Source organism: Magallana gigas, chromosome 4 (assembly GCF_963853765.1).
Source record: "Magallana gigas chromosome 4, xbMagGiga1.1, whole genome shotgun sequence".
Lineage (NCBI taxonomy): Eukaryota > Metazoa > Mollusca > Bivalvia > Ostreida > Ostreidae > Magallana > Magallana gigas.
Genome location: NC_088856.1, coordinates 6,976,986 through 6,994,875, shown reverse-complemented (window position 1 = coordinate 6,994,875; position 17,890 = coordinate 6,976,986). Strand labels below are relative to the sequence as shown.

The 17,890-nt window shown below is 32.8% G+C and overlaps 1 protein-coding gene across 1 annotated transcript; it reads right to left on the bottom strand.

The window, feature by feature from the left end:
- Window positions 1-3,274: 3,274 nt before the first annotated feature.
- Window positions 3,275-12,799, bottom strand: LOC105327257 (uncharacterized). The gene is made up of 7 exons (XM_011427606.4): window positions 12,763-12,799; window positions 12,616-12,686; window positions 10,848-10,918; window positions 9,728-9,969; window positions 5,089-5,185; window positions 4,216-4,361; window positions 3,275-3,595 (listed from the first exon to the last, which is right to left on the bottom strand). Exons 2-7 carry the CDS (start codon window positions 12,675-12,677, stop codon window positions 3,401-3,403), a joined length of 813 nt encoding a protein of 270 aa, XP_011425908.3. The 5' UTR covers window positions 12,678-12,686; window positions 12,763-12,799; the 3' UTR covers window positions 3,275-3,400.
- Between the last annotated feature and the right edge of the window lie 5,091 nt (window positions 12,800-17,890).

Here is a 17,890-nt window from a genome sequence, read left to right as displayed (position 1 = left end):
TGAAGAATTGGCATGACAATATTAACACTGACCCACAATGTTGATACGGCGAAAAAGATGAGAGAAATTGCAAGAATTGTTAAAATTCGAATGCTAAAATAGGCAAAGACCTGCAGGCCTGTGGCATTTCTACCTAAAATGTCGTGGTCAATTCTCAGGCAACAGCTAACCTGTTAATGATAGAATTTTAAAGGAATAAATGACCATTTGTATGAATTTTATTAGAAAGAATCTGTGGAGTGTGCAATTGCTGCATCACAAAAATTTCAGGAATCAGTTACAAAGGTTTTTGCACGTATGCAACGTTTTTTAGAGAGTCATAATGCCGGCGATCTGTTCAGTGACTCTGTAGTTGTAAGTTTCACGTTGTTGACACGAATTTTTTTCTCGAGCGGGTGTTTTGTCCGCGGATACTCGTTAGCCAATTTTGTATAAATAATTTTTAAGTAAAGAGCTTAGTGCAATTCGGTGAGCTGTTCTTCAGGTGAGCGATGCGACCCATCGGCCTCTTTTTATTATTCTATCTGCCAATTCGTATTTCTCGAAATGTAAACAATAACTTGACAACTATACATCTTTATATAATTGTTCAAATTCAAAACCCCAGACTAATACTTGGAGCCCCAAAGTTTTATGTAGAAGTAAATAGGAAAAATGTTTAAAAATCATATTTTAAGAACTATAATGCTACAGTTATTATGCAAACATTCTTAGAAAGGCAGATACTGAATTGTTTAAATGGTGATCCAAGACTAATACTGGGAGCCCAAAAAGGGTTAAATATTTAACTTTGACATATGATGATACAAGGACCTGTTGTTCAGGTGAGCGATGTGATCTATTGGCCTATTATATCTGCCAGTTCGTTTTTCCCGAAATGTAAACAATAACTTGACAAGAGCTTTGTTTACATGAAAAAAGAATTGTGTGCTCTATACACATATTTCTTAAAACTCGATGACTAAATCAAATTTTGGTTAAATATTATAATGCCAAATAAAAGCATTGTTAACGCTAAAAACAGTAAAATAAATTTTGACTAAAATCCTGACCTTTTTAAGTGGAATGGCCCTCAAATAAGAGATTACCTCTGCAGAAAAAATCTTATTTACCCAGTTTTAATTATATTTCTAGGAAAAAACGAGATTAAAGACAATTACTGTTGAAAGGCTAACATGGTCTGTATTTCAATATTGACTTCTTTTTTACAAATTATACTAGCCATATTAAATTCAAACTGTGTACAATGATTTGATACTTAAGAATGGTTAAGATCACTTTCTTCACATATCAGAATATAAGATTACTAAGGGTTTTAATCAAATGTAAACTTCTGCAAACAATTTTACACCTGAAGCTATGTGACTTGCTTATTGATAATAGGAGAATCAGCTTGGGATGTGTGCTTGCTTTATCCATTGCTCCTGATCATTTCAATACATCTTTATCTTGTCTTTTTCAACATAAAATTTTAATGTAGTGTGCACATATTAGAAATTAATTCTGAATTTCTCAATTTATCGTGCTGAAAATCATCACTTGAAATTGTCTGAAATACAAGAGTTGTATGTTTTAAAAAATTGTTGTTTTATATAGATGTGTGTTATAAACTTTGTTACAACGCATTTTGAAAAATTACGCACTTTGAAAAAAAATATATTTTTTTTTCAAAGTTTGTTGATATCGTCTTTATTAACGCACTTTGAAAAAAATGTTCATGGTTTAGTGAAAATAGTTGATAGTTTTATATACAGTAAATGATTGTTTTAACCTTGTTTAGCTTAATGTGATATATTTAAAAAAGAACTCATTGCATTCTCATCTAACTTGATAAACTGTTTCTAGACGAGAATGTTTTCTTTTCTCATAAGACAATATCGACAATTTACACAGAAAAAAAAATTGGGAGGTTTGAATTATCCACATATGACATAAACTTCATCGCTTAGCAACTGCATTTTCCGGTTTTTTTAATATGCAGCAAATTTACCTCTTATCTGGTATATTGGGCTATGCCCGAATGAATATGATTTATATATATGAATAATGGAGATCAATATATAATATATTTCATTTGGCTTATTGCAAATATGACGTGAAAACGGATACCTTAGTTCTGTTTATCAAAAACAATATGATCTTTTAGAAGATCAGTGCGAGAAAATAAACCCACACCCTAATGCTTGTTTTTAAGTTTATAATAATTTAATGTTCGTTAATGTTAATATTCTTTTATTGATGTGATTTATTTAATAAGAATACGAAAAGAGGGTTACTGTTGAAACACATAGATTCTTTAACATACCAATGGGGAAATTTTTGTTCGGCCAGCTCGTTTTTTTTCAATAACACTGCATGTACTTATACAGAGCATATTTCTTTTTCCGAACTTCAATGTTTACTCAAAGTTGCTGAATATCATATGTTTTGGAAGGAAAAATGAGGGGTAGGGGGCCTTCTTTTTGTAATCCATTAAATGACGCACTGGTATTTGACCTGTATCTTTGGTTAACTTCCACCCCACCCCCGTCCCCGTTCGAAATATGTTAACAAATCATCATACTATCAACAAATTAAAAATTCATTTCCAGCATTTGTGGTATAAAAATGTTTTTTCAAATTGCTTTAAGAGTGTCGATACTAAAAAATGTTTATGTACCTTCAGAACGCTTTTTGAAGAAAAAAAATCAAAGTTGGTGAACTCAGTCCAAAATTTAACGCAGTTTGAAAAAAAAAATTCAAAGTGCGTTGATTTTGTCCAAAATTTAACGCACTTTGAAAATTTTTTCAAACTGCGTAATTTTTTCAAAGTGCGTTGCCACAACGCTCTTAAGACTCAATAAAAAATTTATTAAATACCTAATTAATTAACACTTATTAAACTGTAAAATAAAAATTTCTCGTGCAGCGTAGAAAAGCAGAACAAATAATATTTTATCCTAGCTACTCGTTAAAATCTTTAAACTCCCGTCCATACTGCTTTTTACTTCAACCGAATAAAATAATTTTGTTTACTTCATATCAAAACATGAAAATAGGCAAGAGGTCACTATGGGTAAGCTGTAGATATATCATAGACACATGTCTTCACAAAAATTCACGAAAGAGTGATATACCGTCTTTGCTTTGGAAATTGCTGCATGATATTTCATAATATTGATACAGCGAAACAAAATTAGAGATATTGGTCGAAAAACATACCAACCTTACTTGGTTATACAAAATAGAAATTCTCTATAGAATAAATAAATATAATTAATAAAGATCAAAACAATGACCGTTTGTGTGAATTTTATTCAACTGATCTTGTTGAATGTGCAATTCTTGCACACAATGACAAGTATTTTCAGGAACCATTTTTAGAACTGAGAAAATGCCTACAACAGTTCTAAAGGATGCATTATGCCACTGGTCCTGTCAGAGGCTCTGGTGTTATAACTTTCACATTGTTGAGACAAGAATTGAACTCCCGTTGATTTTTTTTCTCGAGCTTTGCAGGTGTATTGTCAGGGAATGTTTCACAATACGATAATCTGTCGGAGCAGGAAGCGTACTTGTCGAGTGAGGATTGACGGTTTGCAGGTGGTTTAAAACACTGCAAATTAAAATAAGTACATCAGTGCAAAAAAGACGGAAAGTGTATTTTTCACCTACGTTGATAAATAAACATACATGTAGTTGCAATTCCTTGGAAAGCTAGTATCGATTTTTTTTTTTAAAAAGTAGGAAATCTTACACGAAATTCGTATTCTGTTGAATAGGTTTTTAAACATGCAATTTGATGCTTCTATTGGCAAAAACATGCACAAAATCAATTTGGTAATCGTATCCACATGTAAGACTCTTAATTAAATCAAGTCTACGTCACTTTAATCATTATTTATTATACCTTTTAATTTTAGCATAGAACTGTGTCTTTGTGTTCACTGAATAATATTGCACTCGTTATCGTCTACCTAACTTTCTAAGACAAACTGCTAAATTCTTATATTCACTAATTCAGCTATACAAGTATGTATAGACAATCTATATTGTATACAAAAAGCTACGCGTATGCTAATTTTTACTTTAAGGTAAAATGTGAGAGTTCGGGTGTTTAAATTCATAATGTTATCAAAACATATTCGTAACTGATTTTCAAAACCATGTCGGTATGATAAATCATTTACTTAGTTATAAAAATTACCATATCTACACGTGCATTAAATATCTTACCTCCTGGAGGACCGTTGTATCACTACCACAGTTCTGTAAGTACGTTCCATCGTTTAGTAGATCTCTTTGATAGGAGCTGAGATCATCCCATTTCCGAGCACTCAAAACCTTCCATGCATCCCCACATGAAACTGCTCCAAGTTGAACTGCAAAAAATTAGTGCTATAATTTGATGCTTTATCGCTTTTTAAATATTTTTAAATCTAATTTATTTATTTATTTACTTATTTATCAATTCTATATACATAATGTTCTAACGTGTTCTTTCAGAAGATTTCTGGACAAAGCAAATACTTTTTGTGACAAGAAATGATCGTTATCATTGATACCTTTGTTGTTGTTGTTTTGGGTTGTTTTTTTGGTTTTTTAGGGGGGTTTTTTGTGTATTGGTTTTTTTTTTTTGGGGGGGGGGGGTCTCTATTAAAGAGTATATAATGTCAATTTTTATTTAAGAAAGTCTGCGAAGGGTCTAAAATAGAAGGAAACCTTTCTTATTATGGAAACGTCATGCAACATGTTATTGAAAACCTTCGATGACAACGTATTTATAACAAAAGTTTTTCCTAAAACATATATTGACTCTGTTGCAACAATGATACGTGGAAGAGGACACCTTAAAAAAATATATGCCTTCATGGCTAAAGTTAAATTAATAAAAACATGTCCTTCAAATGTTACTTTTCATTACAGTTTCAACAAGTATGATATATATATGACTGTGTTAAACAGTTATACATGTATTTAAATTATAATTTTTTTTAAAATTATAATCGCTGCATACATGTACCATAAACATAGAAAGAACAGAAGCTTGCTCGTGAAAAAAGGTCGTGCTAAAATCTGCATGAACGAAAGAAAACCAAAAACCAGTACCTGTGGCGAAAAACTCCGTGTTCTCTTGGAGCATGTCTGAACCAAAAACGGTGATTATATCCCGTTGATTTAGCTTTGTCGTGTACGATGGGTATTTCTTGAGAATGAAATGGACAAAGAATACAATGTTATATACAAACAAAGAAGTAAACTACGAAACAACGCGTGATTGTTGTCTTATATATGATCTAACCAATCACTTAAGAAACATTATTGTAAAAATTTGAAAAGAGAATAATTGTAGTTGATTTGAAATTTAAAAAATAATACGAAACTCAAAATCCAAATCAAATATAGGTTATTGATTCAACCAAATAGGACACGTTTCTTCATGGTTATTTATGAAAATTCATGCATGCAACTCTTAATGGTTAAACAACGTTAATAATATCTTTTAAAAATTGCACACAAGACACAGTTCATCTTGATTACAAAATTCCAAAACATACTGTCGAAAACGTGCACTCTTCCCATGTAGTTCAACTTTATTTAAACAAGCTTATCTTTTAAAAAGATTGGTGAGCTAGCGCTGTAGCCATGACAAAACACAGAAGCAGATTTCTAAAACACTGGTTTAAATTTCTGAATCGACTAATTTTAACAATAAGAAGGAACAGTGGTTACTGGAATTGTGCTGGAGTGGGGTCTCAATTTAGAATTGTGAATCTAGAGTGGGTTCACATCGGCAATGACAAAGCTCATTGACTGTGCCTTAATCATTATGTATAAACTGTAATTTCAATTTCGAGGTGACAAATTTCAAGAACCATTGGTTCCTTTTTGAAGAAATCGTATCTTCTCGGGACTTTCCGACAAGCTCGGAAAACATATCCGACGTTGTTTTCCGAGCTTGAAGGAATTTAAGATAAAGATAGCTTTATATATTGAAAATAACTTTGCATTATAAGACCTGAGCTACTGTTACTTTTTGACATTTACAATAAAACACATAACTTCATATGAAGATGATAAAACGAAATTCAAATGGTACAGTGTATCTACAGTAGTACAGTATTCCCAGAATCCCCTACTATGGAGTCGAGCATGCGTATTCCAGTGAAAAAGACTAACGTAGTTGCTAGCGCTCGAGAGCGCTAGCATTAATTTTTTTAAACATTTCTATTATTAATCAAAATTATAATTGTTACTTTATACCTTATCAAGTCATTGTGCAAGTTCAAATTGGAAATTGTTATGTATTCCACCGTCCCTGAAACTTGTTTTTATTAAAACCACATGCTATTTATATTTTCTAAAAGATACGAATAATATCATAGTCAGGTATACTGTAAGTAAAGAGTTCCAGAAAAACTCGCAAGATGCATCTATACTCATCAATGAATTTGATCGAAAATATAATCAAAACTAGACGCTCGTTGCGAGCAACAAGAGGTCTTCCGTTTTCAACACCTTCTCAAATTCCAGTAAGCCTCTCTAAGGATTTCAACAGACATGTCTTAATACTAGGAAAAGACAATGTTACTGTGATTTTTGATAAAATTCAAAACAAAAATTATTAAAATCCATCATCTCTGGGACAACATTTTGAATCGAAGCACAATTAAGGAAGAAAAAGAGTCGGCACTCAGGGATTGAACCCAGGTCGGAACAAATTGACGCGGACGTCTGAGAAAACATCGGATTGAAACTGTTGTTATAAGAAATGTATTTTCAATCCACCTCAGTATTTTGATTTTGCTAAATAAGTTAATAGAAAAACATTTTATTTCATCAATAATATTAATCATTTTATTTCATCAATGATAATCGGATCCCCATCTGAGAGAGATTATACGCAGGACAACCAAAACTGAAACAGTGTTTGGACCTAAGCACAAATCATCACCGCTGACAAGAGTTAGTTCTTGAAAATAATCGATAAATTCGATGTAATGTACGCTGAAGCATTTTTTAAAGGAAACTTATTTATTAATAGTTAAGAAATAGTCAGATTGTAAATAGTACGAACAATTTAGAATTTTTGCAGCCGTATGTATTCCTACGCCAGACCTAAATATAGTCTCGTTCAACCATCGGCTGTCTCCGTACATCTCCGACAAGCAGAGAGTCAGTCTATATTTAGAGGTCGCATCATCAAGCTATCACGTGACCTGATATTTCTTTCTTGTCGGAGATTAACGGAGACAGCCGAGCATCTGGTTGACCGAGACTAGAGTTCATTATTGGTTGGATACATACACTTTTTGAAATATTTCGAATACTGATACATAGTTTGATGAAATCAATTCTATTTTTAAATATTACACAACATGATTCAAAAGAGGTTTTATCGAAATTCTTGTCAGAAAATGTTTTAGAAATGTGCGTAATTTAAGTAGAGATTATAAACTACTTGCCAAGCAAAATAACATATCGATCGTTGATTTGAAGATAAATAATAACCGATGAAATCAACTCCCGTCAGTACTTTGATTTTATCTGCTTCTTTGATACATCGATTATTATTTTTTTGTCTCAAGTTTGTCTTTTCCGACTAACACTGTGTGATAAAAAAGTCAGTTAAGTCAGAAAATAAAATAACATACATCTTACAAATGGAGCATGGTAACATGTAATTATCCCCCCCCCTTTCCCGAATCCACTCGATACTCCAGTGTTATGTCTCAACGATCAGTGTTAGGCAATCGGTTAATAAAATAGGAAATTTATAAATTTTTGACCCCGATGCTTAATCACTTATCCCGCTTTTGGGCGAACATATACATGTTTGTAGACCTTTGTAAATAACTTTATAAAACTGATGTTAAATGATTATAATTCCGATCCACCCTGCCATAATGATTTTTTTTTATCGAAAGTGAATAATCAGACTCTTTGTTTTAACAGGGAATTTCCCGGATCGGTGTTTACATCTGTTTATACCTAGGCCCAAACACACAAACACGGGTGGTCAGTTTTCACACCGTATCGCAGACACCCGGTCGTCAGGGTTAGAGAGAGAGAGAGAGAGAGAGAGAGAGAGAGAGAGAGAGAGAGAGAGAGAGAGAGAGAGAGAGAGAGAGAGAGAGAGAGAGAGAGAGAATGAGAGAGAGAGAGAGAGAGAGAGAGAGAGAGATTTCATAGTGTTTTATAGTGTTCCGGAAATCAATATATAAGCAAGATATGTCAATGAACGCATGTATTCCTGCATGTGTGTATCTATATATGGGAATGAATACTAATCAGTCCTTTTTAAGCCGTGTAGAATTACGTGGGTGCATTGCTAAATGTTGTGTGCATACAGTCTTTGAGATGGCGGCATTTCTTTGATGCCGACAAAGCGACCCAGCGAACTCTTATGCGTTCGAACTGCAGGGGTGCTTCGGCGGTATGTCTTTGATGTCGGCGATGCGACGAGCGTTGGAATTTAGAGACTTGCTGACAGAAAAAAATTTCTATATTTGTACTGAATAAAACCGCTAATATTTTTATTTATTACAAAAATAAAACGGAAAACATTCAAATCCATCATTTTAAAGATAAAATCATTAATCAAAACACACAAAAAAGAGAAAAAAGATTCGGCACTCAGGGACTGAACCCGGGTCGCCTCGGCACAAGTCAAACACTCTAAAGACTGATCTACGCAGACCATAACTTCAAACCTTTGGAGCCCAGAATCTCAAGAATGCGTGTATCGATTTTTAAACAAATTTCATATTCGGTAGTTTTGAGAGAGTCTCTATGGAATGGAAAATTAAAAAAAAATCAAGTCCAAAAATTAAAAAACTAAGGTTTTTCATTTCCTTCCGGTGACGACCGGAAGTGACGGCGGACGTTAGGATATGCAAAGGGCACTGCAGCCGTTTACTACTACCATCTCTGAAAATTTGAAAGTCCTATCTTGAACACTTTTTCAGAAAAATTGTGAACAAGCAAAACGTTAAATCTTTAATATATCGGTACCGGAAGTGACGACAAAAAATATCTCGTGTAATTTTCTTACAAATTTTGTCATGAATAAGATCTGAAAATTTTATCAAAATCGGCTGAAGCATTTTTGAGAAAACGTGACAGAAAATAATAATAATAATAATAATAATGAAACAAAGCAATAAAAGAGAACAAAGATTTTTATTGTTCTTTTCATCGAAATGAAAATGTTTATAAAACATTTTAATTATAGAGTCCCTTGAATGTGTGGTATTCGAAATTTGAGTTCGTTCTTGAGTTGGCAATTGCTTTTGTGAAGAGGATGTAATTGGTCTTTTGTTAGAAGGTGATCTGGGGATCTGGGTAAAAAATTCCACATTTCACGATTTGGTAATAAATACCAATTACAGTGTTTGCGATATAGAAAGATCTACTCTAATAAGCTAGAAATTAGAAACAAAAATATCTAAATTGTTCCTACCAATAAAAATCTGACTATTTTCTATATACATGTATTTATAAATAAGTTTCTGTGAAAAAACAATGCCTCTAAATACATAACAACAAAATTATCGAATATTTCCTAGTCAATGATGATGTGTGCTAAGGTCAAAACACTGTTTCAAATCCGGTTTGCCATAGTAACTGCATAGGATGAAAATTAACTCCCAAAAACGAAAGAAGCGATGGATTTATATTTAATATGTAAAAAAGAGAATAAAGTTAAATTAAAACTATCAGGTTAAATTTCGGTACTTGAACTTACTTGAAAAACCTTTATGATTTCAGCATTGAATTTTTTGTTACAATCGGTATGCTTGGTGGGGTGCTTGTTGTAGAAGATAGGGATCAATGGGTAAGGATCGGACGACCTCCTTCTCCTCCTCCGCATGTAGTGTATATAGTCATGTCCAATGTAAGGAAGTGGTGGTGGTGGTGGTGGTGGTGGAACCATCTTTGACCAATCAATTACCATTCTTCCTACCTTTATCTTCAAAAGCCCCGAGACTAGAGAGAAAACTCATTTTTAAGTCATCTGTGTCATTCAGATGTGGGAGATTGCGATTGATCTTTTCCGGTGTCATCCGTTAAAAAGAAGTGTAACTTCTTGAAAACTACAAGAGCATTTGTTACTATTTTTTTTTTATAATTTGGTTTGGGGCATATCTAGGAAGAAAAGAATAACAATTTTGAAATTTAATACATTACCACACCCAGGACTAATGGCTGGGGCTAGATATGCAAAAGGAGGCCAAATTTTAATAACAAATCCGCTTCTCTGCTTACATATGTGCAAAAAATATATTGAATGGTAATGATGTCCATATAGCCGTATTCAAGATTTGTGAAATTCATGGCGAAAAATTTATGCATACAATTGTTTATTGGGTTTTTTTTTCCTGCATTAAATTATTTGAAGTTTATAAGATAATTTTATGATGCAATCGAACACTTATTGATAATAATGTGGTTAGAAGTTTATTTTGAATTTTCACCGGTTTAGAATTTTAATCTTTACAGTATCATTAAATGTGTTTTAAAAAAATTTTGAAAGGTAAAAAAAATATAAAATTTCTAGCGGGATTTAATCTCGTGACATACACATTCCAACTCCACTTTACTAAATGTAAGACGATACAGAGATTTTAGGGGACTGAGGAAATCAGAAGCTACATGTATACTTTTTAATTAGTCACTTAAAGTAATAAGACAATACTTTATAAGACAGTTGTAAAAAAAAAAAAAAAGGACATTTTGGAGTTGTATGAAATTTTTGATGAAATCAATTGTCTAGTCTATAACCTTGTCATTTAAATAAAGTAAGGCAACAGCCAATGTTTGGGGGGGGGGGGATACTAAGTGTTCATTATATGAAGATCTTTTACATTCACGCATAATTGAGCCCATTTCCTTGTGTTGTATTGAACATACTTCCTCTTGAAGGTGTGATTGGGACCTGGAATGACAAACGACATGTGTTTAATATGCCTTACAATGATTATTTGACCACTTTTTTTACAACGTATTAAAAAGTTTCGTTTTTATTATTAATCCAAATGCAAAGATATAGGAAAGTATTCATATCAAATTCGGTGGGTTTTTTACTGTTAGACTAATGACACACTGGCGGTATTTAGAAGCTGGCAATTTTCATAGATGTCTAAATCCAGGAAACTTACATTGAGAAAATCTATACTCTGTCTTAAGATATTTGATAGTTTAAATACCTTTATTTTTAAACAATGTTCATTCAGTTGTATGAACAAATCCCAATATATTCCCGTTAAAAAGCCTTCTCTAGCTTCTCAGATTTCAGTACACGGCTAAAAAGTCTACATGTATATTCATTTTGCATTGATTAAGGCATGCGAGTTAACCGGATGATAAATTCAAATGGTGTTTAATTTAATTGTGTTTGTTTTCCGTTTCTTGTTGTTGCCGAATAGTTTGGAAAATGCTTTTTTTTATTTATGTGTTTTAGAATTCTTCTACAATTTTGAAAGGGAGTTAAAAAAAAAAAAGGTAGGGACTTTTTTTTCTCGCAAAGTACACTGTCTGGCACGACTTCTACATATTACCCCCTAGCGAGACCTGTGCAATCCATCGCATCCCACCTCCATGGTGAGCATTCAAGCAGAGCTGTCAAATTACGCAGCTTTTTCATTTATATAGCCAGTCTAATGTTCCAAGTACACATGTTTACCCAAGTGGAGAGAGTGCACCAGTAAAGTAAAGCAACTTGCCTAAGATAACAAGGCTACTGCGATAGCGACAGACCGGACATGTACTCGAGACTACCGTGTCCAAATCGGTCGACGCTGACAAATGCGCCAACACCTCCAAGTTGCTAGTTCCCTCAATTTTTGTCATTTGCGTTTTATATTTGTTCCCTCTTATTGCCTTAAGGTAGTATTGGACACTTTCACATTATAATGCATTTCCTTTTGAAATGAACGATGAAATCAAGTATTAATTTTTCTTAAATTCTCTCCAAATTGTGTGATCTTAAATTGCAATGGGTTAGAGCGTTACCTACGAATCTGTTAAGTAAATAATTCGATTTTAGCTGGGCAGGGGCTTTTGTAACTTTTACCTTCTCAATTTTTTAAAAACATATTTTTGTCATATAATACATATTAACAAATTTAAAAAAGCCAAACTAGTGAATGTATTTTGTTATAATATACTTTTATCCACAATTATATCGAATGTTTCATACCAACTTTTATCTTTAACTTTTATCACCAAACAAATAATCAACGTGTTGCGAAAAATGAGAAATTGTGATTTAAAGATTTATGGTTAGGTTTTGAAAGCTTGTCGTTTTTCATTGATCATGAAAGGCCGTAAGAAAATTTGTCAAAAGAAAAACTAGGCTATCCTATTTATCATACATATACTCTTGAAGAAGCAAATAATTTCAGGTCTGTATTTCTCAATCTCAATCTTATTATTTAAATAATGTCGAATGTTAAGTTGTGGATAAGGCCTTTATTTTTATCTGATCGTGAGAAATAGATTTATCTTATTTGGTTGATTTGGATAGGGTGCTGAAAAATGCAATGGACATTCTGACCAAAAAACTACTTATCTATATGTTTTTTTCTATTCAAACTGAAACTAAAATTTTAAGAAACCTATCTTTATACTTACGTGGATGAATCCTCAATACACAGGCATCCATGTAGAAGCACTAAAACTAATATGATCTTCATCTTCAGACCCTAAGAAACATTGAATTTGTTTATTTCACATAACAATATAGTACACTAGTACTCAGATTCTAGAGACTCTACTTACTTGATATCACACCAAAATGTTTCGTTTTGATGTAAACGGTACATGTATGTTATCTTTATATATACATCTTTAATATGATGCTGAACAATAGCGGATGTCAACAGTTGGCGAAATAGAAAAGATGACAGCATAAAAGAGGGATTAGAGAAATAAAACTTGGTCCCATGTGTTGTTTGAGAATGAAACATCAGAAAGAAATCAGTGTAGCAAAATGATTAAAATCAACGATACTTCATTTGATTGCACATTTATGCGGACGTTATGATTAAAGCTTTACGAATTGTGCAAAAGGGTAAAAACATACATTTAGCAAAATGAAAAGAGAACTTTAAGCAGATGTGTTAGAGTGTACTTTCTTTACATCCTTATGACTTCATACTGTTATTTATCCAATCATCAGAAAATTACAGCCTAAGAAAACACAAGTATGCTAAAAATATATGTCATGTCTTATAATATATTATGAACTATATTGTTTCAAGGTAGCTCATGTACCCCGGGATCGTGACCCGCATTGTACCACAATCTTTGCATTCACCTACATTATAAATAATAAGGTAAGTAAATAGTAAGCAGCAGCACCCATTAAAGGAATTAAAGAATTCCATAAATATGGTCATGTTAGCTAAAATATTCAACAAATCCCAATAAGGAAAAAACCTGGTAATTTATTTCGGTTACAACAGAGAGCGCCTATGAAATCGTACATGTAAAAGCAATTAGTGGGTAAAAATCTTCTATTTTTCTATAACTATTTTAGTAAATTTTGGTTTCATTTGAGATAATGACTATAACTACAATGTGATTGTTATTTAAAATTCGTCGATAGTTTAATTGTAAATGCACCCTCTCTAGATTATTAAACAAAATTGTATTTTAATAGAAGGGGCATGGTCTCGATTTTGATCAAATTTTATTTTTTTATCTTGATTGTTTACTATGCTTTAGTAAGGCGGCGTGGAAGAGCTAGATAAAGAAAAAAATAAATCTTATTTGTTCGGACGAATTACGATTTGTTGTGACAAATTACGATTTGTTCGGACGAATTACGACTTGTTCGGGCGTTATTTGTTTGGACGAATTAGGATTTGTTCGACCGAATTAGGATTTGTTCGGGCGATTAAGTTATTTGTTCGAACGAGTTAGCTATTTGTTCGGACAAATATGTTATTTGTTTGGACGTATTAGGATTTGTTCGGACGAATTACGACTTGTTCGGACGAATAAGTTATATTTTTACATAAACACGGAATTTTTGATGAGTAATTCACAAGCCTATCTGATCTGGCAATTATGTAGATGATGAAGAGGGAGAGGGTCTTTGATCAAGCCACCCCGGGGCTTTCCTTGAATGTCGTTTTTCCTTTAAATGATAGCACCTAAATGTTATACACGTATACTAGTCACTGATAATTCAAGGATGTTCGAACAAGGGCGGCAGAAGAGGTCTTCGCTCGAATAATTTTGCCAAATAATGAATTCAAAAGATTAAAGCTGAATAAAAATAACGGCGATCGTGTTCATTGGAGCGGCGATGATATATTTTGTTCAATTATGCGGCGAAGTGTTTACTTTATTGTCAAAAGTGGGGTATATTTAAGAAACCCGAAGATTTAATTACGTACTAACCCGTATTTATATCCCGATATACATCTAAAAATGATACCTTATTTCTTATATTTACGTTTGTTGCAAATTATGACGATAACATTGTTCCATACTTCCTTTTTGTGACGACCTAGAAGGCCGCTTCCATTAACATGAAGTAACAAAAAATAGTTCAAAAATGTTGCAAGTATTTGATTATCATAATAAAAAAATATTGACAAAGACAACGCTTTTTCATTATAATAAAGTGAAACAGTAAAGAAAATTCATTTATACAATTAGAAAAAAGATTGAAGCTTGAATTCTGTTGAAGTCGTTGAGCGGTTGGAAATTTGTAATAAACGCACGTTAGAGTCTACTTTGTAGGGTGGCATATCTCTGCCCCTTCTGTACAAGTTATTTTTCTATCAAATATGTTGACATGCAAGATAGTTATGTCAACATGCAACATAACTATGTTGACATGCAAGAAAATTGCAATCAAATGAGAATTATTGAAAATGTCAAATATCGCCAACATGTGAAATCCAAGATGCTAAATGCAACTTATTTATGTCGACATGCAACTTATTCATGTTAACATGCAAGATAAATATGCTGACATGCAACTTATTTATGCCAACATACAACTTCGTTATGTTCACATGCAACTTATTTTTGTCGACATGCAGTTTAGTTATGTTCACATGCTACTTATTTATGTCAACATGCAACTTAGTTATGTTCACATGCTACTTATTTATGTCGACATGCAACTTAGTTATGTTCACATGCGAGATAAATATGTTGACATGCAACTTATAATTTGCATGTCAACATAACTAAGTTGAATGTCACCATATATATGTTGCATGTTAACATATTTATCTTGCATGTTAACATAATTAAGTTGCATGTCGACATAAATAAGTTGCATGTCGACTTAAATAAGTTGCATGTCGAACTAAAGAAATTGCATGTTAACATAAATAAGTTGCATGTCGACATAAATAAGTAGCATCCAGCATCTTGGATGTCACATGTGGACGAGATTTTAGATTTTTAGAGACTTATGAAAATTTTATTTGATAGGAATTTTTTTGCATGTCATCATAGATATGTTGCATGTTGACAAAACTATCTTGCATGTCAACATATTTATCTTGCATGTCGACATATTTGATAGAAAAACAACTTGCACATAAGGGGCAGAGATATGCCACCATAACTTTGGCTTTTTCAGAGGTAATTTTATCGCAGATTCAAACTACAGAGCTTATAATTTTTCTCTGACATTATAGAGGCAAGCTATTCAAACTTTTTTTTCATGGAACAAAACGGACAGAAGCAGAAGGTGTTACATTTGAACGTGAATGGACGAGACACGAAAGGTCTGTAATATTGCGTTTGCGATTTTGATTGAGGCTCGTAATAAGAGTCAGAGATGGATTACAACTGATTTTAACTCATTTGACAAATTGCGATTGTAATTTTCAAGAACATTTCGTTACAATGTCAATCGATAAAGATTGAACTATCTTACATGACAATTAATCAAGCCATGTTGTCCCCGCAATAAATGGTATTCATGTAACTTATAGTGTCAGAAAATGGATGAATAAAACTTCGTATAACAAAATACAGATAATTTTATTTCATTTATGCCTAAATTATACTTAAATTACGATATAAGTCGCGTCGGTTAGTTCGAGTACATAGAAGAGTAGTTACCTAAATGTATATTATTCACTTTGACCTCTTGACCCATGCTGATGTTATGCAGGGATACCATCGGACTGCTTAAATAGTGTTACATAATGGAAAACATTTGCAAGTGTAAATATATTAAAATTGTAAGTTAAAAACAACTAATCTCATATATTTTATAAGCTATAAAAATATATATATAAAATATAAGCAACTGATTCACGGAAATCTATTTAAGGATTATTGAACGTCTTTGAAGTTAAACAGAGATTGATAAGTTGAATCAAATTTACGTGGACATAATTGGTGCTTATACTGTGTTTTTTGCAGATGTTTTTTGTTTTTTTGTTTTTGTTTTTTTGTTTTTTGTTTTTTGTTTTTTTTTGGGGGGGGGGGGTCTAAGGGATATCTTTGTTTGCCGCCGAGGGGGGGGGGGGGAGGGGGTCTTGGACTTATTTAGGTAACTTTGCTTTTTAAATTTAAGAAATTTGAATTTTCTAAGGGGTACGGTTGATGCACATAAACTTCTTTAATATAAATGTGAGATACGTTATCTTGATACACATATTATGTCGTCAAAGGTAAGAAATAAAGATTATGTGCAACTTTGCTTGGTTTCTAATATAGTGCCATCAAATAAGCGACAATATTATTTATCAAATTCAAGAATAACTTGCAATTCGCACACTGTAGAATTACAACTTAAATCTGTTTCAACGCCGCCACCCCCCCCCCCCCCCCACCCCCACTTACCGATTATTTCGCTGCCGCAATATTAAATACCTTCGATGCCCCTGAATTTATACAATATCTGGCATATTTTGCTGCTAGAATATAAGCTCAAGTCTCAAAATCTGTCAAAATTTAGCATGTCGATAAATGGCGGGAGTAATATTATTTGTTATGGTATCTGCGTTGCCTAGAATGAGCATATCAAGGGGATCCATTTCAAGATCTCAAGAGAAGTGTGGGGGGGGGGCAAACAAAATTATTTTTAACACCTATCTACTAATTGGGAAATATTCCTGGATCTGCTGATTAAGACTTTTTACATCTGCATGTCCATGATAATGAAATCTCTCTCTCTTATTTGTCCGAACAAATTCTAGTTCGTCCGAACAAATAGCTAATTCTTCCGAAAAATTCCTAATTCGTCCGAACAAATCGTGATTCGTCCGAACAAATCGTAATTCGTCCGAAAAAAATAACTTATTTGTCCGAACAAAAAACTTATTTGTCCGAACAAATCCTAATTCGTCCGAACAAATGGCTAAATCGCCTAAACAAAGAACTTATTTGTCCGAACAAGATTTATTTTTTTTTCAACTGGTTCTTCCAGGCCGCCGTACTTCAGTAATCTTAAATGAACAATCAAAATTTGACAGTCATTAGTAGAGTATAAGCGAGATCAAGTGCTTAAAATTTTTTGCTATGTAGAACAAGGCTCGGGCCATGTTTCTGTATACATTGGTTTAGTAAAACTGTAAAAAAAATCTCCTTCAAACTCAGTTTTTCTTTCTGTTTATTCGTTTTTAACATACTTAAACAGTTCTTGTCATCAATAAACGTACCACTTGATTGAACACAATTCATAATATGCGTCAAAATGTTCCTTGTTTATCTAAAATATCATCTAAACCTGTAGATCTAGAAATAGATATAGATACTTCCTTTATGACAAATTGTTCATAGAGAACTCGTTCACAATTCGCGCTTGACCTCGCTGATTTGTAATCGTACACGGTTTTGCGCAGCCTTATATGCTCTCCAATCTTCGTCGGATTGGGATTTTAAAGCTTCCTGTTGTAAAAAGACACTTTGTCGCATCTCCGAT